The 23,696-nt window shown below is 49.4% G+C and overlaps 2 protein-coding genes across 2 annotated transcripts in view; one reads left to right on the top strand and one right to left on the bottom strand.

The window, feature by feature from the left end:
* CYC1 (cytochrome c1) overlaps positions 1–22,772 on the top strand; it is a 25,517-nt gene extending 2,745 nt beyond the window's left edge. The window contains exons 3-7 of the mRNA XM_075581321.1: positions 14,918–15,044; positions 18,059–18,216; positions 18,670–18,830; positions 19,940–20,040; positions 21,806–22,772. Of these exons, the coding sequence (XP_075437436.1) occupies positions 14,918–15,044; positions 18,059–18,216; positions 18,670–18,830; positions 19,940–20,040; positions 21,806–21,910 (652 nt within the window). The 3' untranslated portion in view covers positions 21,911–22,772. The remainder of the gene's footprint in view (positions 1–14,917; positions 15,045–18,058; positions 18,217–18,669; positions 18,831–19,939; positions 20,041–21,805) is intronic.
* Positions 1–23,696, bottom strand: part of LOC142488078 (uncharacterized) — a 908,622-nt gene that overhangs the window by 52,766 nt on the left and 832,160 nt on the right. The gene's annotated exons all lie outside the window — the stretch shown is intronic.

Raw genomic sequence — 23,696 nt, 5'->3', positions numbered from 1 at the left:
TACTCAACTACCTTCAGTCCTATGTGTTTCACCGGGCTAATCGGCTTGGTCAGCAAATGGAGTCTATATCAGTCATGCTGTTAAATAGCCTCAAACTTCATTCAATTCTGGCTACTCCCAATCAGTGAAAGAAAATTATCACTCATGTACGCAACTCAGCAGATAAACAATGAAATATGCAAAACCATACTAATATGATGGATTAACTATAAAAATATTTATCTAATCTAATTCACATTAAAACAAACATTTTAATATACCTGTGATAATTAAAAAGGATCCAAAATAAATACATAATGTTATATTGGAAAGTTAGGGGCTTAATGTTAAACCTCTGATAACCATCAATATACTAACCAAACTAACACAGTATCCCATATAGGGATGACAGGTGAGCAGCATACAGACCTTTCACAATTTAAAAAGTACATCGTAATAAAATATAAAAAAATACATGCATAGTAAATAAATCACAAACGGTTCCCATTGCAGCACAGTATTGTACAGATAGGTAATAATGTGAGATCAACATAACCTAAACCAGGCCTGCACAACTTGTAAAGGGTGACGGTCCAAACTGCTCCAAGGAAAACCGGTTCGGGCCACACGCTGGCGCGTCACTTGAGCGGTTCGCCCAATGAGTGCAAACCAGCAATGTTACATCATAGCTGCGCCACCCGAGTGCGCAACTAGCTGGCCAGGAATCACCTGCCGTCACGACGCTCGAGTGTCAGCGAACGCTTGCCTGGCTGAAGCCTTGGTAATAACCATGAATATTACTCCCCAAGTCGTCGCAGGCCGCAGTGATTCCGGGCGGGCCGCATGTTGTGCAGGCCGCATGTTGTGCAGGCCTGACCTAAACTATCAAATTGTGTTAACCTCAATATACTTGTACTTCAATAAGAATTCCAGAAGATGCAAGGTAATGTTACTTAAAAATTGTGACAAAAGTGCAATACAATAAAAATGCAGATGGTGTATTCACAAAAAAACAGCAAAAATCAATATCTATATTCAAACCAGAAGGAACGTCGGTCTTCATAGTGTGTATCCATTGGTTAAAATCTCAAAGAAACCCAATCTATTCCCTCCTCTATCTACCTTATCAGTGCCAGAGAATATCAAGCGTAGGATCTCTGGATTTTGTTCATTGATCATTTTAAAGAGTTTTGATACTGTTTTTAATAGTAACAATATGTCCCAAATGCCTACCTATATAATTTAAGAAATATCAGAGTCCCCACGAGTAGCCTGTGAATAAAAGTATAAGATCATTAATACTCTTCCACTGGTGAGATCTGACCTCTTCATATCCTCTTATTGTGAGCTTTTCCTATATTATCCTTTTTGTATTTTCTATCTAGAAATCTTTCCTTTTAAGTCCACTGCTTGTACCTGACAATCACTCTGTGCAGTTCCTTTTGATTCCCTGGAATTGACCTCTCGGTATATTACCCACCTCCTTTTATGATTACTGTCCACTAGCAGATGGTTATTTCTATCTACTGTCATGAAGAATGTTTTCTCAATCCTCCTCATGATCTACAAAAATAGTTTAAAAGTAAGAATTCTGCTGATTTTGTGCTATAATGGGTGGAGAGCACCAGATTGAAAGCATTAGTATTTAGATACATTCTATCATTTTGTAAAGTGTAGACGTCACCCTTCCAAATAAAGATGTTCTCCATGAACCGCCCCCACTTCTGTTACATGTGCGTTTATCAGTTCTACCATATTCAACAAGGAAGCGCACTCCTATGAACTTTTCTGGCCTTTTTTTTCTGATGCCCTTTATCAAGTTTGCAAACTTCCATCTTTATCATGTAAAGCAGGGAACTAAAATAGCTTAAAGCAGCAGTCCACGCTCCCTTCCCCTTTAATATGTGCATTAATACAATCCACAGAATAAGTAATTAGCGAAGTTGCTGATCGATCCGTTCTCCTGTGATCGATCGGCGAAGATTCAGCTTGTGGGTTCACTAAATGGCTGTCAGTGCAGGAGAAGAGGGCCCAAAATGCAAAGTTCTGTGGGGAAGATCATGTGACCAGGCCGTTACTAGATACAATTGGTGCACTGCTAGAGAGAGGGCAGGGTTTAAAAAGGGGTGGGCCCGAGCCTGTCGGAAGAGGAAGGGGGTGTGACTTTGTAAATTGTTGCTATATTATAATACACTAGCTGAGAGACCCGGCGTTGCCCGGGATGTAATGTTCCCGTTCCTCTCTCTCTCCTCCCCCCTCTCTCTGTTTGTCCCCCATTCACATCAATCCAGTCCCCCCCCTCCCTCCTTTACAGGTTCATGTAGCGTGTGTGCGTAAGTCACTGTGTGTTTGCGCGCGCGTCAGTGAGTCTGAGGCAGAAACACAAACACACACAGACTGACTGACGCACACACAGTCAGTGTGTGCGTGTGTGTGTGCCTCAGTCAGTGTGTGCGTCAGTCAGGGTTTGTGTGCGCGTCAGTCAGTGTGTGCGTGCGTGCGGCAGTCAGTCAGTGTGTGTGTGCGCGTGCGGCAGTCAGTGTGTGTGGGGGGTGTGTGTGTGCGCGCGGTCAGTCGGTGTGTGTGTGTCAGTCGGTGTGTGTGTGTGTGTCAGTCGGTGTGTGTGTGTGTCAGTCGGTGTGTGTGTGTCAGTCGGTGTGTGTGTGTCAGTCGGTGTGTGTGTGTCAGTCGGTGTGTGTGTCAGTCGGTGTGTGTGTCAGTCGTGTGTGTGTCAGTCGGTGTGTGTGTCAGTCGGTGTGTGTGTGTGTGTGTGTGTGTGTGTGTGTGCGCGCGTCAGTTAGTGTGTGTGAGGCTGTGTGTGTGTGTGTGAGCCAGTGTGTCTGTGAGTCAGTGTGTGTGTGTCAGTCAGTGTGTGTGTGTGTCAGTCAGTGTGTGTGTGTCAGTCAGTGTGTGTGTGTCAGTCAGTGTGTGTGTCAGTCAGTGTGTGTGTGTCAGTCAGTGTGTGTGTCAGTGTGTGTCAGTCAGTGTGTGTGTGTGCGTGCGTCAGTCAGCGTGTGTGTGTGTGTCAGTAAGTTGTGTGTGTCAGTCTGTGTGGGAAGTGATGTGAGTGATGTGAGTGGAGCGCCGGGGAGGGGAGCACCAGGGAGGGGAGTCAGGGGAGGGGAGGTGAGTCAGCAGCGGGGAGGGGAGGTGGGTCAGCGCCAGAGAGGTGAATGAGCGGCGGGGAGGGAGCTGAGTGTGATGGTGGTGTAGGAGGTGTGTGTGTGTGTGTATACCCGGCGTTGGCCGGAGGCAGGGAGGGGGGGCGTGAAAGGCAGGGGGAGTGAGCGCCGGGGAGGGGAGGTGAGTCAGCGCCGGAGAGGGAGGTGAGTGTGATGGGGGGGAGGAGAGGTGTGTGTATACCCGGCGTTGCCCGGAGGCAGGGGGGGGGGGCGTCAAAGGCAGGGGGGGGGGCGTCAAAGGCAGGGGGGGGGCGTCAAAGGGAGGGGGGGCGTCAAAGGGAGGGGGGGGCGTCAAAGGGAGGGGGGGGCGTCAAAGGGAGGGGGGGGGCGTCAAAGGGAGGGGGGGGGGCGTCAAAGGGGGGGGGGGCGTCAAAGGCAGGGGGGGGCGTCAAAGGCAGGGGGGGGGCGTCAAAGGCAGGGGGGGGGGCGCCTCAAAGGCATGGATTCCTCCCCCTGCATTTCGACACCTACCTGTACTTCCGGGCGCCGCCATCTTCTCACTGGGCGCCGCGAGGGAGGAAGGGGGTCCTTCCGGGCGCCGCCATCTGTTCCAGTTGGAGCGGCGGCGGGGAGGGAGAGAGGTGAGTTGTAGCGGCGAGGGGGAGAGAGACCTGGCGTTGGCCGTGAGTAAAATTTCCCGCTCCCTTCTCTCTCCCTCTTTCTCCGTGTTCCCCAGAGGGGAGGGACGAACAGTGGACAGGAGGGGGTGGGGACGGACAGTGGACAGGAGGGGGGGGACGGACAGTGGACAGGAGGGGGGGGACGGACAGTGGACAGGAGGGGGGGGACGGACAGTGGACAGGAGGGGGGGACAGTGGATAGGAGGGGGGGGACAGGAGGGGGGGGGACAGGAGGGGGGGACAGACAGTGGACAGGAGGGGAGCAGTGGACAGGAAGGGGGGGCAGTGGACGTGGAGAGGGGGGCAGTGGACAGGAGGGGGGGGGGGCAGTGGACAGGAGGGGGGGGGGGGCGGTGGACAGGAGGGGGCGGTGGTGGACAGGAGGGGGGCGGTGGTGGACAGGAGGGGGGCGGTGGACAGGAGGGGGGCGGTGGACAGGAAGGGGGGGCGGTGGACAGGAGGGGGGCGGTGGACAGGAGGGGGGCGGTGGACAGGAGGGGGGGCGGTGGACAGGAGGGGGGGCGGTGGACAGGAGGGGGGCGGTGGACAGGAGGGGGGCGGTGGACAGGAAGGGGGGGCGGTGGACAGGAGGGGGGGCGGTGGACAGGAGGGGGGGCGGTGGACAGGAGGGGGGGCGGTGGACAGGAGGGGGGGCGGTGGACAGGAGGGGGGGCGGTGGACAGGAGGGGGGGCGGTGGACAGGAGGGGGGCGGTGGACAGGAGGGGGGGCGGTGGACAGGAGGGGGGCGGTGGACAGGAAGGGGGGGCGGTGGACAGGAGGGGGGCCGGTGGACAGGAGGGGGGGGCGGTGGACAGGAGGGGGGGGCGGTGGACAGGAGGGGGGGGCGGTGGACAGGAGGGGGGGGGGGCGGTGGACAGGAGGGGGGGGGGGCGGTGGACAGGAGGGGGGGGGGCGGTGGACAGGAGGGGGGGGCGGTGGACAGGAGGGGGGGCGGTGGACAGGAGGGGGGTGGGCGGTGGACAGGAGGGGGGTGGGCGGTGGACAGGAGGGGGGGCAGTGGACAGGAGGGGGGGGGGGGCAGTGGACAGGAGGGGGGGGGGGCAGTGGACAGGAGGGGGGGGGGGGGGAGTGGACAGGAGGGGGGGGGGGCAGTGGACAGGAGGGGGGGGGGGCAGTGGACAGGAGGGGGGGGGGGGGCAGTGGACAGGAGGGGGGGGGCAGTGGACAGGAGGGGGGGGGCAGTGGACAGGAGGGGGGGGGCAGTGGACAGGAGGGGAGGGCAGTGGACAGTGGACAGGAGGGGGGGGGGCAGTGGACAGGAGGGGGGGGGGGCAGTGGACAGGAGGGGGGGGGCAGTGGACAGGAGGGGGGGGGGGGCAGTGGACAGGAGGGGGGGGGGGGGCAGTGGACAGGAGGGGGGGGGGCAGTGGACAGGAGGGGGGGGGGGCAGTGGACAGGAGGGGGGGGGGGCAGTGGACAGGAGGGGGGGGGGGCAGTGGACAGGAGGGGGGGGGGGCAGTGGACAGGAGGGGGGGGGGGGCAGTGGACAGGAGGGGGGGGGGCAGTGGACAGGAGGGGGGGGGGCAGTGGACAGGAGGGGAGGGCAGTGGACAGTGGACAGGAGGGGAGGGCAGTGGACAGTGGACAGGAGGGGAGGGCAGTGGACAGTGGACAGGAGGGGAGGGCAGTGGACAGGAGTGGGGGGCAGTGGACAGTGAGACACACACACACACACACACGTCTCAGTTGATGCGCCCTTTCTCACTTCCGTTTGGCGCCGGAGGTGGGGGAGCGACACCTACCTGTACTTCCGGCCGCCGCCATCTTCTGACTCGGCGCCGCGAGGGAGGAAGGGGGTCCGCCATCTTACGCGCCGCGTGGCAGCTGCCTGTTCCCCCGTCGGGGGGGGGGGGGGAGAGGTGATTTCGAGCGGGGAGAGGTGATTTCGAGCGGGGAGAGGTGATTTCGAGCGGGGAGAGGTGATTTCGAGCGGGGAGGGGGAGAGGTGATGCCGCTGGGGAGGGGGAGGGGTGAGTTGGAGCGGGGAGGGGGAGAGGTGAGTTGGAGCGGGGAGGGGGAGAGGTGAGTTGGGGAGGGGGAGAGGTGAGTTGGAGCGCCGCTGGGGAGGGGGAGAGGTGATGCCGCTGGGGAGGGGGAGAGGTGATGCCGCTGGGGAGGGGGGAGAGGTGATGCCGCTGGGGAGGGGGGGAGAGGTGATGCCGCTGGGGAGGGGGGGAGAGGTGATGCCGCTGGGGAGGGAGGAGAGGTGATTTGGAGCGGGGAGGGGGAGAGGTGATTTGGGGCGGGGAGGGGGGGAGAGGTGATGCCGCTGGGGAGGGGGGAGAGGTGATTTGGAGCGGGGAGGGGGAGAGGTGATTTGCTGAGGGGGAGAGGTGATTTGGGGAGGGGGAGAGGTGATTTGGAGGGGGGAGAGGTGATTTGGAGCGGGGAGGGGGGAGAGGTGATGCCGCTGGGGAGGGGGAGAGGTGATTTGGAGCGGGGAGGGGGGACAGGTGATGCCGCTGGGGAGGGGGAGAGGTGAGTTGGAGCGCCGCTGGGGAGGGGGAGAGGTGAGTTGGAGCGCCGCTGGGGAGGGGGAGAGGTGATGCCGCTGGGGAGGGGGAGAGGTGATTTGGAGCGGGGAGGGGGGAGAGGTGATGCCGCTGGGGAGGGGTGATTTGGAGCGGGGAGGCGGAGAGGTGTGTGTGTGTGTGTGTGTGTGTGTGTGTGTGTGTGTGTCGGGTCGAGGGGGAAGAGAGTGGCAGTTGGGTGATGTCACACACAGCAATCTGATTGGCCAGAGGCTGAGGACCAATCAGATTCACCGCAGATAGCACTAACCTCACTAACCATTCGATTTTATATATTAAGATTTAAAAAATGTCATTCAGAGTTTAAAAAAAAAAATTATGCTACAAGTATTTTCTCATAGTACAGAACCGATTTATTATAATAATTAAAAAAACAAAACGTAGGATATTGCTTGGTCTGCAGCTTTATGGTCCCAAAATGGTGTGATGGCTGTTCTATTTGCCCTTGTTTTACACTGAGCTGTTTAATGTGACTTCTGAAAAGGGTCAGGAGACTAAATATGGCCCATTTCATATTCTCATTTGCACGTCCATCACTCAGCAGTTTAAATACTGTATAATGGATGAGGGAGGGAGGTGAACTGACTGTGGAGTGTTTAATATTGTCTACAGGTTAGTCACCATATGATCTTGTAAATGGTACATTTTGTGTGCAGTAAGGCAACCAGGGGATTAGTCAGAAAAAGGTTTGCTCCGTCTTGGTCTGGCATAATTTGCAGGCCCAGGTAATAAAACCATGAAATACTTCTTGTGTTCTGAGAGAGCAACTTTCTCTGGCTGTTTATACTTAAGTGTCCGTAGTGTGGGGAATTGAGTTGCCAGGTAACCAAATGTGGTGGTCTATCTAGGTGAGGGTTTTTTTTTTTTTTTTTTTTTAATGCTCTACAAACTTCAAGTCGTCATAAAACCATGTCATCATGCTCAGATGCCGTGACCAACAAGAAAAGATGTCTGTTTTGTACAACTCCTAGAGCAAAAGGAAGTAAAGCTCACCAAAAATTAGGGGGGGGAAATCTATAGATAGCAAAAAAAAGGTCATTTAATGACTACAAAAAGTCAGCCAATATGCACCTTCATCAGGCTTGATTTATTTATTCCCCTAACTTATTTTTTTTTGGTGTGCTTGACTCACTTTTTGCTCATGTTCTGCTGCTTGACCGGACAATTTGTCTTGGCACCCATTCTGTAAATTTGGTATTACTTTAAACACTTGCCGGGGCATCCCAAGTGGCTTGACCTGCTTCCCCCCTCTTTATTGTACCTAGTCATCGCATAAGGCTGTGTACTGTGAATGCAATCCATAGATAACAGAATGTGTCAAGTAGCAGGTAATTGAATTTCTCAGTGAAAGTGCTAAAGAAACCAATTAACGCATGTGTACAGCCGGGAGGTTATCCTAAATATATTGACATAGTTACAGTGGATCTGGCAGTTGCCTGGAGCATGTTATTAAGCATGTTGTACTCCTTTTATAAAATGTGAACATTAAAAATACAGGCATACCCCGCTTTAAGGACACTCACTTTAAGTACACTCGCGAGTAAGTACATATCGCACAATAGGCAAACGGCAGCTCACGCATGCGCCTGTTATAACGTCCTGAAAAGCAGGACAAGCTCCCTACCTGTACCGAAGCTGTGCGCAAGCGGGGAGACCATAGAGCCTGTTACAAATGCCTTATTTACATCAGTTATGCACATATATGATGATTGCAGTACAGCACATGCATCGATAAGTGGGGAAAGGGTAGTGCTTCACTTTAAGTACATTTTCGCTTTACATACATGCTCCGGTCCCATTGCGTACGTTAATGCGGGGTATGCCTGTAGGTAGTCCGCACTCGGTATAGCAAAAAACTGAATGAGACTCGGATAAGGATGCAGTAAAGATATTTACTCAAGCTACACAAAGAACAGAGGAAAAAGGTACAAGCAAAAAGGCAGTACAGTAATAATCACAAAGGAGCTCACGGATGGATGGCCGGATATTCTCTAGAATCTTCTGATACACTGCAGAATTGATAGTGTTAATGATGGAAAGCCGTCCAGGTCCTGAGGCAGCAAAGCAGCCCCAAACCATCACACTCCCACCACTATGCTTGACGGTTGGGATGAGGGTCTTCTGTTAGAACGCAGTTTTTGTTTCTGCCAAACACGTTTCATATTGAAGCCAAAAAGTTCTACCTTTGACTCTTCTGTCGAGAGATCATTGTTCCAGAAGTCTTGTGGATCATCTGTGCTCTTTTTGGCGACCGTTGGAGACGGCTGCAATGTTCTTTTTCGAGGCAGTGGTTGCCTCCTGGCTATCCTCCAATGAACACCATTCTTCAGTGTTCTGATAGTTATGAACACTCACATTAGCCAAGGCGTCATTGGCCCGCAGATCCTTGGATTTTATTCTGGGGTTCTCTGTGACTTCCTGGAAGATATGCCGGTTTTTGGAGGAGGACCGCTCCTGGGTAATGACTGGTCTTGAACGTTCTCCATTTGTAGTCTGACAGTGGATTGGTGGAGCCACAAATCTTAGAAATGGTTTTGTAACCCTTTCTAGACTGAGCATAAATAACTGTGTTTATTTTCTGAGGTCCTTAGAGATTTCTTTTGATGGTGGCTTGATCACACCTGTATGGTGAAGGCCAAACTCGCAAAGTTTCTGATCTTTATATAAGGTGCTGCCACCCCTGAAGATCTACCTAATTATTTTAAACACCGGATTGTAATTATCCCATTTAATTTAGCTGATAAAACCAGGGTTTCACTTTCTTTTGTACATACCCATTGTCTAATTCATACAGACATGGAGTTGGATAATATAAACCCTTTTGGATATTTAAAAAAAGATTGGTTTTGATTCAAGAAGGTTATCATGGAAAAACTATGGAATTTCCGTAATCATTGGGGCTCACAAACATTTTCTTGCCACTGTACATGAATATGTGGTCACAGCATCCTACCAGTGTGTACATGGTAATAACTTGGTGAACATGGTGAAAGTGCACAATTGGAGAGAGGCAATAAAGTATCAAAGAGCTGGGAGTCTAATAAGCTGCTAGCCAAAGTAGAAACCGCTGGATACTTAAAGGGTAAAACCCAGCGAGGATAATGCAGACTGGACATGCCACAGACCCCAAATCGGGCAACCCGTGGCACAATATGTGTCCTAATAGGGACAGAACAGGGGACTTGGAAGAGGTGGGAGAGGCCTACAGGTCAAGGACAGGATTGCGTGCGTAGAGATAGACGAGAGGCGGTAGAGTAGATCGATCGAGGTCAGAGCGCAGCAGTCAATGGGCAATAGCCGTTGGGCCACAATAGATAAAGGCATCTGTAAAAAAAAGGCAAAGCTTCAATAAAATAGAGGCAGATCTGAAGTAAGCTACAGTCACATAAAAGAAGCTCATGCATGGAGGAGATGAAGGCACCATTCTGTATGGTAATCCACACCCACCAATGGCTAGATGAGCCACTTTCTGTAGTGTGGATCCAAGTCCAACTCCTTGTTGATCCCGTGGGGGACTTTTTTAAACTGTCAATAACTTGATAACGTAGGTGACTTGCATTGTCCCGCCCGTGTTAAAATATTAGTAATACAATTTCATAGCAACTCCAGGATTCACATTATGACTGATTTTGAAAGCTCCTCGGACCCTGCGGTCTAATAGGGAACTGTGATGTCACCCAGTGCGGCTTCCTGTTGGACCATGTGACGCCACATCATGTCTTCCCACACAGAGTGAGCAGAAGGACTGCCAGCTAGCAGGCATGCACTGGGTTTGCATCAACACCCAGGACTTTCACTGGTCGGTACAGCCGTATTATTACTGTGCTACTTTGACCATTTTTCCTGTGCTGTTGTTCCCAATTGCCTGTCAGTAAGTGAGCACTTATTAAGCTTTATTAATGTGTGCACCAAGGATACTTTGGAACTCTTACCTTATGGTCCGTGAGACTCTCACTGATCTGTAACTAAGGAGCTGCATATCCATCGTCTGGCTGAAGGTGCCGGATTGGTTGCTCACCCTTTCCCCTTGGGGATGAACTTTATTTTTGCTTTTTGCATTGTATTATAGGGAGTTTTTACAGGGTCAAGGGAAGTACCAGTGGACATATATATAGTGGTGTCTTTAAACAAATGATGCTGTCATCATTAGTCATGGAATGGATAGAGCTGGGCACATGCTGGATGTAAATCACATTTTATTTACTCTATATAAAAGCAGACTGTCGTGAACCTTCATCAGTCTCTATGACGGTGAAGGGGTTAACCAGGCTCACTAATAATGGTTAAGCCCGCTTGGTTACCCCTGACCCGTGTGTGGGGGTCCTGGAGTGTTGGCTCTTGGACCCAGATGTCGAAAATGCATTGCTGAGACTGTGTGCCACTTTTGCGACGTTAAAGATTTTTGCCTTTTCTGGGTTACTGGGATCGGGAGATTTCTAGGCTGTAAGTTTCAGGGTGGGTTTGTCAGAGAAAGTCTTCACAGAATGTGTCTATGTTTCGGGGTTCCAGAGTTATGGGATACCCCAAGAGTTGGATCCGGGAATTGAGAGATTCTCTGATACTGCCAAGCACATTACTCCGCCAAACTCTGGCTCTGAAAACGTTCTTACAACTCACCGCTAGTATTCCTGCTGCAGCATCATCCAGACAAGGTAAATGGGTATGCAGGGGTTAAACTATTGGCAATATTGGAAGCGCTCTAAATAAATAAAGGTCCAAACTTTTAGAAGAAATTTGATGTGGTGCAGCTTGAAAAGTCGAACTTGTTCCCAATTCCCAGCAGTAGTAAAATGTTCAAAATATTCAGCGCTCCTCGTTGAAAGGGAAGATAGGGGAAAAAGCGAAGAAGCACAATAGTGACGTATGTTCACAACATGTAATTTCCATGTAGAAATGGTAAGATATGCACTGACATTGTAGTGCCTATACCAGGCATATAAAGGTATCTTTGATGTTTTCACCTCCATACAGCCGTAAAAGATTCAAGAGGGACTTCTTTTTGAAGCTCAGCTTTATGTAAAATCAGGAATAAATTAACACACAACAGTGTAAAAAACCATAGGGACAGACCAGTTCGTGTTCTTTCGTTGCTTTCTCCGGTCTCTGCGACATCCACCGCCGATTCAGTCGGCGTTCTACGTCACTTCCGGTTTTTGGTGTTACAACGAAACTGGTCCCCCCGGCAACCCAGCTATGTGATAAAGCTGAGCATGTTTGCAGTGTGTAAAAGTTATTTTTTTAAATTGTGCCAAGAATGAGGCTAGTGAGGGTATGTTCATTGCACTCTCACTCCATCCCTGACACCTGATTAGGAACTTACATCTTTTAGCACACAGAAGATCGGACACAATATATTTTATTAAATGGTTATATTTTAATAGGTATATATCACCTGTAAATGAACTGTGGGGTTTCCGAGTCATGGATTCCGGAAAGCCCAGGTGGCAACCAAGCTTGACGCTTCTGTGCGGAGTCCGTACTTGAAAGCCTCAGGGATGCCAAGGTGTTGGAACAGGAGGGGTACTGCAGTTCTGCTTGAGTACCAACATCCTGGGCTAACACAAGGCTATTCGGCCACCATTTGCCGGACCCTAGACTTTGTGGAGCCTGGACAGCGGGTGGGAGCACTATGCAAAGAGGCAGAGGTGCCAGGTTGGCGCATGCCCCTTTACAGACTGAAAAAAGGTGCCCCCTGGCTTTATAATACCGGCAAATCAGTGATTGGCTGGCAAGAGAATTCCCATGCTCTGATAGGCTGTAGATGTTGGTGAATGAGAGCCTGAAAGCCTTAAGAGGTCTTGCAGCCAATCAGGTGCGCAGATTCCAAACACCAAAACAGCAGCGGCAAATTCAAAGATGCTCTGGACTGAATAGACGCGAGCCGGCTTCAAGGATTTTGAACTCAGAAACATTTCTACGTCCCGCTTTTGAGAACGTAGCGTCTGGCAATGCATGCCGAAATCAGTTCCAGGACTTTGAGTAACTACCGGTCAGTGGAAAGTGCTCCTAAAAAGGTCATTTTTGTGAATTTCGTTCCAGAAACGGATTTATTCGTTAGCCCCGTTCCCAGTAAGTGTGTTAACTGTTTGAATTGTGTTACATTGTGTGTGTGTGTGTGTCTTTTCGTGAAATAAATTACAATTTATTTTACCTCCTTGTCTTGCTCAATCAATGATCCCGGTATAAAAAGGTGTTAATAAACTTGGTCTCCCGTAACAGGCTCACAAAGACTGGGCATGGTTTAGGAGGGCGTGTGACCACTGGCTTGTCTGGGAGGGATTTGAGCGTTGCGACGCTCGTGCAGAGGCTGACCTTGTGGTCATGGTTGCATCTCTTTGGTGCACTTTTCTGTCGCGGGGGTAATGCAATGCTTGATACATCGGGTCACGTTTGTTTGGTTATGCTTTATGGCAGTGTTTGTTAGGCTAGGGCCATGGTGCCGCTTGACGCGGGTGCGTTTTTTTCGGACATGGTACATGCGCCGTCCGTGGGCGTATCTAGGGGTGTGCCAGTGAAGTCACAGTGCTGGTTCGCCCTCATTGAGCGAACCGCTCACGTGACCGGCCTGTCGCTCCAAGAAATCAGTCTGTTACGCAATCTTGCGTAACGCGCGGCCCTGCCCGCATGGACGCGAGTACTGCCTTAAGGTTCGCTCAGCGTGCGGTCTGCGGTACCATGGCCCCAGCCTTATGCTGATGTTTCGATCTGACGGGAACTTTCATCGGTTTGCTTTTATAGAGTAAAGAAAATGGGATTTTATTTTTTTTTTCCAAAAAATTTTATTAGGCAAATACGTATTTCACATTGTACATGTCATACATGTTAATACAGCCTAATACAAGTTTTCTCCATTTTTTTGGTTAAAGAAACCAGAAAGAAAGAGGAAAGCTCATCGCCCCCTGACCCTCCTGGGGCTATGAGGGGGGCGCGAGTATGGAAACAGAGAATAAGAGTATGGAAAGGGGGAGAAGGGAGGGGGGGGGATACCTGTTGCTTATCGCGTCCTCAGACTATTTCTATTAGAGTCTCTAGACTCTTTCTTTTTACTTAAGAAAATGGGATTTAAAGCCCAGCTTTCTCCATTTCATGAACTCTTAAGAGATAATAATAATGGTTTGTTCTTGTATAGCGCTGCTAGTTTTACGTAGCGCTTTACAGAAACATTTTTTGCAGGCACAGGTCCCTGCCCCGTGGAGCTTACAATCTTATGTTTTTGGTGCCTGAGGCACAGGGAGATAAAGTGACTAGCCCGAGGTCACAAGGAGCCGACACTCGACATTACGAATTGGAATTGAACCAGGCTCCCCTGCTTCAAACTCAGTGCCAGTCAGTCTTGACTCACTGAGCCACTCCTTCTCGCCTAAGGAGATGGAAGTTTTGTTCTTGCATATGTTTTTTTTTTTTTTTTTTATCTCGGTTTTAATACTTTTTTTCTTTTTTGCCATCATTTAGAAAGGAAAGGTAATCAGGGATATTATACTTAAGTAAACATGGGAAGCATGTTGATTAAGGGACTCACCTGGTTGCCAATTCTTGGCGTCTGAATGCAATTTATTTTTCCTATTATGGGATCATTCCATGAAATGTCACTGGGGATTTTTGTTTGCCTCCTCTGGGTCAATATACTGCAAGTACGGATATAGGATAAAGTATCTGTCGTCTAAATTTAGCATAGGTTGAACTTGGTAGACGCTTTTCTTTTATAAAACCACAGCTACTATGTAACTAACTATGTAACATGGGGGAAATGTTGGATGAACGATTTCCCTGCGTGTAGCAGCGCTCACGAGATTATGTGAACATTGTTTAAACACTACGAATAGTTAGGCTTGTATAGAGACATTAAACGTTTAAAGGTAATTGCTACAATGCCTGTTTTAATCTATAAAATCTGCCAGTCCTTCAGTCAGTGTAACGCAGCAGCTACAATGTATTCTTATATTACTAAAGTAACATTATCTATTGTTTGCAGCTCACACCAAGGGGGCGCAAACTTTTTTCCCTGCTGTCCCCTCACCTCCGCGCTCCGGCGACATGACGTCACGTTGCCATAGTGATGTCACATGACCTCGCGGCGTCGTTTGACGCTGCGTTGCCATGGCGACGCGTGTGAGATGCCGTCGGAGCCAAGGTAAGTTAGGTTTACAGAGACCTTGCAGCTCCCCCGGCACTTAATTTAAGTGCCTTCGGTAAGCGCACAGGGCCTCTGTAAACCCCCCATCCCCCCCCCCGCACTCAGCATCGCGCCCCCCAGTTTGCGCACCGCTGGCTCACACTGCTGGGAATATTGGCAACAAATTATCTCAAACAGGAAAGTGTTACACAGCTCTTGCACTGGTGGGAGAGTGTTTAAACCCTATAGCAATCCAGGGATTATCAGTATATTAAAACTCATAAAAAATGGCATTGAGTTGAATTTTAAAAAAAAAATGATGGTGATATTATCTGATGCTACAGAACGGATTTGTTAAATAAACGCATGTAGGATATTGCACAGATTGCGCCTTTTTTGTGCTGGAATCAGACACACTATTCACCTCGCAGTATGAGATCACCGAGTTTACTTACTCTTGTCTCCTGCAGCGTCCGCCGCGGGTACCAGGTGTACAAACAGGTGTGTGCCGCCTGTCACAGCATGGAGTACTTGGCCTTCAGAAACCTGGTTGGAGTCTCCCACACAGAGGCGGAGGCCAAGGCCCTGGCAGAAGAGGTAAGGGATTAATTGCCCCTCTTTGCCTCCTGAGACGAAACGTCTATTGTGACCTCCTGCGTGTAACTTCTCTGCACAGCATACATCGTGGTTGCAGTTCATACTGCGCAGTGTAATGCTGATCAACTCCGAAGGATCACTTTTTTTAACTTTATTTTTCCATACACATTTTCCAAGTGTACATATTTACAGTGCTCGTCTGTCTAAGCTCCCCTCTCTCTCGCCGCTCCCCCTCTTTCTCCCCATTCACCTCTCTCCCCCTTCTCCTCTCTGCCCCCTCTCTCTTCCTCCCCTGTTCACCCTTGCACCTCACATCACTCCCCCCTGCACCTCACTCCCCCCTGCACCTCACTCCCCCCCCCTGCACCTCACTCCCCCCCCTGCACCTCACTCCCCCCCTGCACCTCACTCCCCCCCCCTGCACCTCACTCCCCCCCCCCTGCACCTCACTCCCCCCCCTGCACCTCACTCCCCCCCCCCTGCACCTCACTCCCCCCCCTGCACCTCACTCCCCCCCCTGCACCTCACTCCCCCCCCCTGCACCTCACTCCCCCCCCCTGCACCTCACTCCCCCCCTGCACCTCACTCCCCCCCTGCACCTCACTCCCCCCCCTGCACCTCTCTCCCCCCCCTGCACCTCTCTCCCCCCCCTGCACCTCACTCCCCCCCCTGCACCTCACTCCCCCCCTGCACCTCACTCCCCCCCTGCACCTCACTCCCCCCCTGCACCTCACTCCCCCCCTGCACCTCACTCCCCCCCCATGCACCTCACTCCCCCCCCATGCACCTCATTCCCCCCCCACCCCCACTGCACCTCACTTTCCTCCCCCCCCCCCACTGCACCTCACAGCATTCTTTCCTCCCTTCTCCCCCCCCCTGCGTGTGAGGCGGCGGGGTGGGTGTTGGGCTGCGGGGCAGATGGGTGTGAGGCTATACGGCCGCTGGAGGGTGTGAGGCTCAGGACGGTAAATTCTCTGGGTGCACGGCGTATGCAAGGGGGCTGTGAGGGTGAGGGGCACGCGGTGCAAGGAGGCTGTGAGGGTGAGGGCGTGTGTAGCAGAGTTTCTGACGTCAACTCCGCAGGCCAATTAAAGCGTGAGCCGCCAGCAAACACACAAACCCACAGACAAACAATTTTTCAGTTTTATATATAGATATAAATATAAATTATACAGGTCAAACGAGCCTGTGTGTATACAGGCATACCCCGCATTAACCTACGCAATGGGACCGGAGCATGTATGTAAAGCGAAAATGTACTTAAAGTGAAGCACTACCTATTTCCCACTTATCGATGCATGTACTGTACTGCAATCGTCATATACGTGCATAACTGATGTAAATAAGGCATTTGTAACAGGCTCTATAGTCTCCCCGCTTGCGCACACCTTCGGTACAGGTAGGGAGCCGGTATTGCTGTTCAGGACGTGCTGACTGGCGCATGCGTGATCTGCCATTTGCCTATTGAGCGAGATGTACTTACTCGCGAGTGCACTTAAAGTGAGTGTACTTAAACCGGGGTATGCCTGTATATGATTAAAATGCTCTAAATAGTGAACGAGCCAAAATGTGTAATAATTAAGACCTCAATTGTGTCCTCTAGTTGACACAACTGAGGACTAAAACCAAAGTGATGAAAGTATATTGCAAGTCTGTACACACTGAATGGATTGGCGTCACGATAACCGAAATCAGTTGTGTGCTGTACCGAGGGCCTGCAGGATGCTAGCAAAAATAAAACCGTGTCAAAAGGAGGGGAGAGTGACACATTGCCTGCAGTGGTACGAGCCGTGTTGATATCCGGGGGGTGGTGGCTAGCTCTTCAAAACCGCGCTTACAGTGCCGGCGACAGCGACGGTGCGTCAAAACAAATGCATTGAATCCGTCGCGTGCGCTTATAGTAGGAGCGGAGCGACGGCTTGGTTGCCATCGCTGGAAGTCAATTCAATTAGATTTTTTTCAGCGACCGCAGCGTGACGTCGCCGGTGCTATAAGCACGGCCGTATAACACTGCCCACGCTTGGTCTCCCATGCAGAACAGGGATAACAAAACCCCATACAAATGTGAAGGTGCACATATATAGCTGTGCGTTTGAGGATAAGAGAACTTGCTGTAGCTAGTGGTTGCCTCCGGGCCCCACATCATAGTTTAGCTGATTAAATTCACCGTAATACACTTGGGAGGTAAGCTGCCGCTTCCTTACTGAGACCTAGCGCCTCTGTCGTGCCAATGACGTCAGTGTGTTTGCATCATCACAACTACATATTTGTTTTCTCAATTAAAACAAAATGAATTTATCTATTTACTTCTGTAGAGGCTGAGTTCTTTCCATAGTGATTATTTTCTTTCCTTGTATACGCTTTCTGCCACCATGCCTTTTTTTGGGGGGGGGGGGGGATCTTTTCTTTTATATGCAATTAACCCATGCTCGAGGTTCTCCCTAACATTTCAAGGGCTGATGCCAATACTTCAGTACTTTACATTGCGAATGGAAGTTCACAGTTCTAGGTACGGAAGAAACGATTCCGTGCAGGTTGTGCCACCTTTTTAGCAAACCAACGTTCCAGTTGTTCATGGATGAAAGTCTATGAACAGGTTTGGAAATCTCATTGGTTTCTTAAAGTGTGGTTATTCACCGTACACGTGAAGGAGAAGTATGGGGCTTTTGAAAGCTCTATACCATGGGTGGCCAACTCAAGTCCACGAAGGGCACCCGCAGGTTTTCATGATATCCTGCTTCAGCCCAGGTGGCTCAGAGGCTGAGCCTGATTGATGGACTTGTGCTGAAGATGGGATATCCTTTAAACCTGACCTGTTGGTGGCCCTTGAGGACTGGAGTTGACCGCCCCTTCTCTATAATTTCATCTATCGATAACTGTTGGTCTGCTGAATGGTCTCGCACCCTGCAACAAAACTGCAAATGGAAGCAACAGTAGACCCCGGACTTGCCTGTCCTGCAGGGGGAGTGATGCCTGGGGGTGTTCTCACAAGTGCTCTTCCCATATCTTTTTAGTTTGAGTTTCTGGATGGCCCAGACGAGAATGGTGAGATGTTCACCCGTCCAGGGAAGCTGTCCGACTATTTTCCCAAGCCATACAGCAACCCTGAGGCAGCGAGAGCAGCAAACAACGGGGCGTTGCCACCTGACCTCAGCTACATCGTCAATGCCAGGTAAGTGCACTTCCTCCTCGTCGTCTCCTATGCATAGTTAATCGGGGGGAGGGGAAGAAATTAAAGTGAAGGCCACGAGTAATTCTCCTCCCCCCCCCAATTTGGATTTATTATTTCTATTGATTATATCAAAATAAAAGGACCAGTTTCTCAAGAGCAACATATCAGAGTACCCTCCAGCACTGACCTTGTCCCCCCACGGCACCAACCTTGCCATACACCCCCCACACCCCTTAGGCTGGAGTTGGCAGCTGCCAGAAATGGCTGCCACTGAAGACCACAGCGAGAGCCTCGGTTCAATCCTTTTACAGAGCATGAAGTGCCATGGTGGAGATTGTGGGATCGGCCCGTGATGCATTTCTCCCGTTGTGCTACAGTGGGCAGTTTCCTTTTATGTTCACAACACCTTGGGGTTATGTAGACGGTGACCATGGTTTGACTTCTGCCTTCCAGGCATGGCGGGGAGGATTACGTCTTCTCCCTCCTGACGGGATACTGCGACGCTCCTACCGGCGTCGAAACAAGGGAAGACCTCTACTACAACCCGTACTTTGTCGGCCAGTCCATTGGGATGGCACCACCCATTTACAATGAGATCCTGGAGTATGACGACGGTAAGCTGCGCCCAGGAGGGGCTGTGCTGTTGGGAAAATAATCACCTTCTTTCATACAAGTACAGATCTTTTAGTTATAGAAGTTAATGAAATACAACAAGGGACTCGTACCATCTTATACCCTTACAGCTGAATCACACGGCTTGATTGAAAAAACTATTTGTGATCAAGATTTAAAAAAAAAAAAAAAATAGGCCCCTCTGCCATATTGTAAGTCCTACAGCTAGGGAGGAGAAAGGTAATGCAATGGGGAAACTGAGAGGAGCAGCTCAGTGAGTAAAGACACTGACCCTAAACAGTGACTGCGTTTTTGAAGCAGGGGAACCTGGTTCATTGCCCGGTTTCAGCTCCTTGTGACCTTGGGCAAGTCACTTTATCTCCCTGTGCCTCAGGCACCAGAAATAGATTCATCTGGACAGGGGCTGTCTGTAACATTCCTATGTGCTGCGTACTACGCTCTATACTGTAACGCGCTGAGTCCCATTGGGAGAACAGCGCTATATGAAACTAGTATTAATTTCTTCGCCAATTTTAAAGGGTCAGATCAAAACAAAAAAGGTAAATAACTGGCGTAAATTGGCCCTTCGTAGCAATATGCAGCCCCCCTTAAAACAACAATTTTACTTGGATACTATGGAAAATGCATCTTTTCTTTTACGCTGCTTGGTGCATGATTAGTGGTCTGATTTGTAAATGATTACCTTACAAAGGACAGGAGAACCAAACGATTTACGGTTTGATTTTAGAACACTGTTATCACCAGAAGACTTTAGATAAAGATAGTGTAAAATATTTATTTAAAAAAACCTCACGCCGACAGCCGTTGGGTAACTGGTTCCAAGAAGGACTGTGCCTTAAATGCTGGGTTGGCACAAACCGAAAAGAACATCGGTAAACGTATTTTACTCGCTGATGCAAGAACACCGGGCGGCCAACTCCTGTCCTCAAAGGCCACCAAGAAGACCGCTTTTAAGGATATCCCTGCTTCAGCACCGGTGGCTCAGTCAAAGACTGAAGCAGGGATATCCTGAAAGCCTGACCTGCTGTTGGCCTTTGAGGACTGCAGTTGGCTATTCCTGCACTAACAGTTGGATTCCTCTGCTTCTCAGGTACACCCGCCACTATGTCCCAAGTCGCCAAGGATGTGTGCACATTCCTGAGATGGGCGTCGGAGCCGGAACACGACCAGCGCAAGCGTATGGGACTAAAAGTGAGTGCTACTGATCAGTCTCTTCCTCACCCCGTTTGCGGATTCCTAACCGGCACTGAAGCTGGTTTATTTCAGCGTTTTGTTGCGCGGTAGAGGAAAGACGCCAGAGTTCAGCTAAAAAATATAAGCTCGTATACTGCTGCATAAGCCTGCAAACTTGGGGTTGACCACCCAATGGGGACCAAAACGCTAGTCGTCTATCTCTTATATGCCATTAAATTAGTTGAGGTTCTCTGCTGAAATTTGCTGTGCCTCTTATTTTTGTAATTAATATTCTGACCCAATAATAATAGTTCTGACCCAGCCCGCTAGTTATACACAGAGCAACCTTTGTTTCTCCTATTCCCTCCATTATTCAATCGGTTTATTTTGCTGATACGTGCTTTCGTTTTCCTTGTTGCTTTGTTTGACACTGTTTATCTGGAATACAGCATTGTACAGTAAGCGCATATGAACTTCAGTATAGAATTGTGTTGCTGTTTCATGCCTTTTAGGGGAACCAACTTGAGTTCTTTGTAGTTGGAATTGGGGTGTATTGGGGTGTATAGCTTCTCCATCTTCACAAGTCTGTGCTGAACCTGGAGGTTGTATACTACTTCATCAGTCCTATATCCCAGCAGACTTCCTTCTTGTAGACCACCACATCTGTGGTAATCGTGTAGAAGGCCACCATACATAACGAGATCAGTAATATATTAAGAAATCTCCCCCCTGCCCAAAAGAAACACAAACACTCTTCTGAAAAGCAGCATTTCACAAACCAGCCTTCAGCGCTGATCTGCTGACGGCGATAGGAAAACAAATAAGCTGTCCAAAAAAAATAATTTCGGGGGTCTTTTCCACCACCTCCAAAATCTTCAGGAATTTATGATAATCTAGGGACCACAGTACATGTGAACAAGAGACAAGTGAGGTTTTGAAAGGTCATTACACTATAATTCCACCGAAGTACAACTCCGTTTAACAGCAGAAGGAAACCTCTAGGGAGGAAAGCGGAGCACTGCGCTGGGATAAAGTACAGGAATCGGCACACCAATGGATAAAAACTCATTTATTGAGTGACTGTGTGAGACACCAAAAACACCCTGGTTGTCCTGTTTTTTGGTGTCTCACGCAGTCACTGAATAAATGAGTTTTTATCCATAGGTGTGCCGATTCCTGTACTTTATCCCAGCGCAGTGCTCCGCTTTCCTCCCTAGAGGTTTCCTTCTGCTGTTGATCGTCAATCAAGCTGGATGCATTGACAGAGTTCCTATGTTTCACTTCCACTTCTGATAACAGTGTACTGTGGTGTTTTCCTGCTGCATATTGACTGTGTTGCTTATATGCTCTGTGGCGCTATCTGATTGTGGTTGGTTAAAAGGGAACACTTTACCTTTGGTGCTTGTCTCCCCAGTACCCTATAAATCCCACTTTATGATTTAAGCTGGTTAGGGTGGCGGCCACTTACTCATGAGCCATAGGTTCTGATTACACTCGAAGTCAGTACTCCTATTCAATATATTGGAGCAGCTATATAAGGATTTATACTCCCAGGATCAAGATTGTTATTACCCAGTCTATATGGGATTCATTGGATGCTATACTTTGACTGTGATTTGCTTCTGTTGCACCGTGGATGGACTTTATGTCCTTTTCTGCTACAACTCAGTTTATCCCCTTTAAGGTATGACAATTTACAACTAATCTGCCCTACTCCAGTACTAATAGGGCTACTAGGACGTCCAGTTACCTGCGTTCATTGCTGTGTTCCTTCTTTTGTTAGGTAATAATGATGTCTGCCATCCTGTTCCCCGTGGTGTACTACATGAAGAGACACAGGTGGTCCGTATTAAAAAGCCGGAAGATCGCATACCGACCACCCAAGTAAAGATGATTGTACTAAACACCTCAGCACTCGGAAAACCTCCTTACTTTGTGCATTACCGGCCTCGGCCATGAGAATGTGATGGATACTTATTTCAATTCCCGTCCTTTCCCCCTCCCTTCCCCCACCCTCCCTTGTGGAGCAGGAGGCTGCAAAGTTGAACAGAACACTTAACACTGTAATAATATTCTCCTTGGCTCTACGGCTCAAGGTCTCTTGTTTTTTATTTTTGCTTGTTAATCAGTGTCGTCCACAATACGTCACCTTGCAGAGGAGGAAAAGAGACATTGGTGGGGGGTGAGGAGGGGGGGGGGAAATCACGTGGTTTGAAGAAAAGTTGTTGATGTCCATTTATTCCCGATACCAAGAGGCTAATAAATTAAGTGTTTTAAATCCAAATGGCTGGTGGAATTATGCTTTTAATGCACCGTGATAAAAAAAAACTGATTTGGCTGCTTCAAAGAATATCCTTACTGGTTTAAAAGGGCACTCCTATGAAGTGGTTCGAAATGTATTTATTTAAAACCTATAGGTATGGTTGGTTTCCTTGCAAATAAGTAAGAAAGTTACATTAAAGGCATTTAAATCTTTCTATCTTGTATTGTATGTCTTTATATAGCGCCATTAATGTACATAGCGCTTGTGAATAATCAGTGTTGTGTATTCCTCCAGTAACACTGGATTCCAGATAGCCGCTACTTGGGTTTATCTGACTAATGATGGCTTTATGATTACTGTACTTTGCAAACACAGACAGGGCTTGGAGGACTCATGGTATTATCTCCACAGAAATTGGACAAAGATTGTACAATCGTCAAGCGTGTTGGCTTTACCTTGGTTTATAAAATATTTTTAAATACTTGGATATTTTTTTTTGTTTTTTAACTTCTTGAATTAGTTATTGGTTTATGTCACGGGAGACAAGAACTTTTAACAAATTTATACCGGGATCTTTCAATAGGCATTACAAGGCAGTGAAATAAAATGGGGGTTATTTGGATAAAACCTCGGAAACAGAAATACAAAAGACAGAAATATACGCACTTACTGGGGTATGAGATCTAGCCTTTCCTAGGTGCAGGGCGCCCGTGTGCAAGTGCTTACCCTGATCGGAACCTTGTTCCGGCCGTCCTGGACCGAGATTCAGCAGAAACTCCTGACCGGGACGGCTACGTTCTAAAACGAGAACTTGGTCCTCGTGCCTGACTTGGTCTCTGCTGGGCAGACTTTCCTAGCTTCAAAATGAAACTGGTTGCTCTGCTATTTGGGACAGAGCATCTTTGAAAAGCCGCCCTAGCTTCATCGACTCAAGCCACAAGATGGTCTTGTTCTCTGACTGGGGCTTCTCCTTACATACCCTCCGATGAGCTATGTTCAGCATGGAGGAAGGAGGAGTGACCAATCAGAGCGGGGGAACCCTATCCCACTAGCCAATAGAAACGGACTCGTCTCTTGGCTGACATCAGCGGAGTAGGCGTGTCAAGCCGGGTGAGCGGGAAATATGGTTTAGCCAATGGGAGAAGCCCCTGCGAGCCGTATCTCCCCCAGCTAACTCATTGCCACCCGCTGGGCCGGCTCCGCCAAGTCTGGCAGCTACAAAAGGTGTCCCCACAGGGTGCCCTTTGTTCTCTGGACTTGGAAATTCGCCCTTCCTCGCCCAACAAATGGTCTTCTCCCCTCTGGACATCCTCTCCTCTGAACTATGGACTCTATTCAGACATGCCGGCGTCTATACTGATGCCTTGGCTGAATGTATACAGTCATAGTAAATGTCTAAAACATTATAAAG

This window comes from Ascaphus truei, chromosome 2, assembly GCF_040206685.1.
Source record: "Ascaphus truei isolate aAscTru1 chromosome 2, aAscTru1.hap1, whole genome shotgun sequence".
NCBI lineage: Eukaryota > Metazoa > Chordata > Amphibia > Anura > Ascaphidae > Ascaphus > Ascaphus truei.
This window is presented reverse-complemented; position numbering and strand designations above follow the sequence as displayed.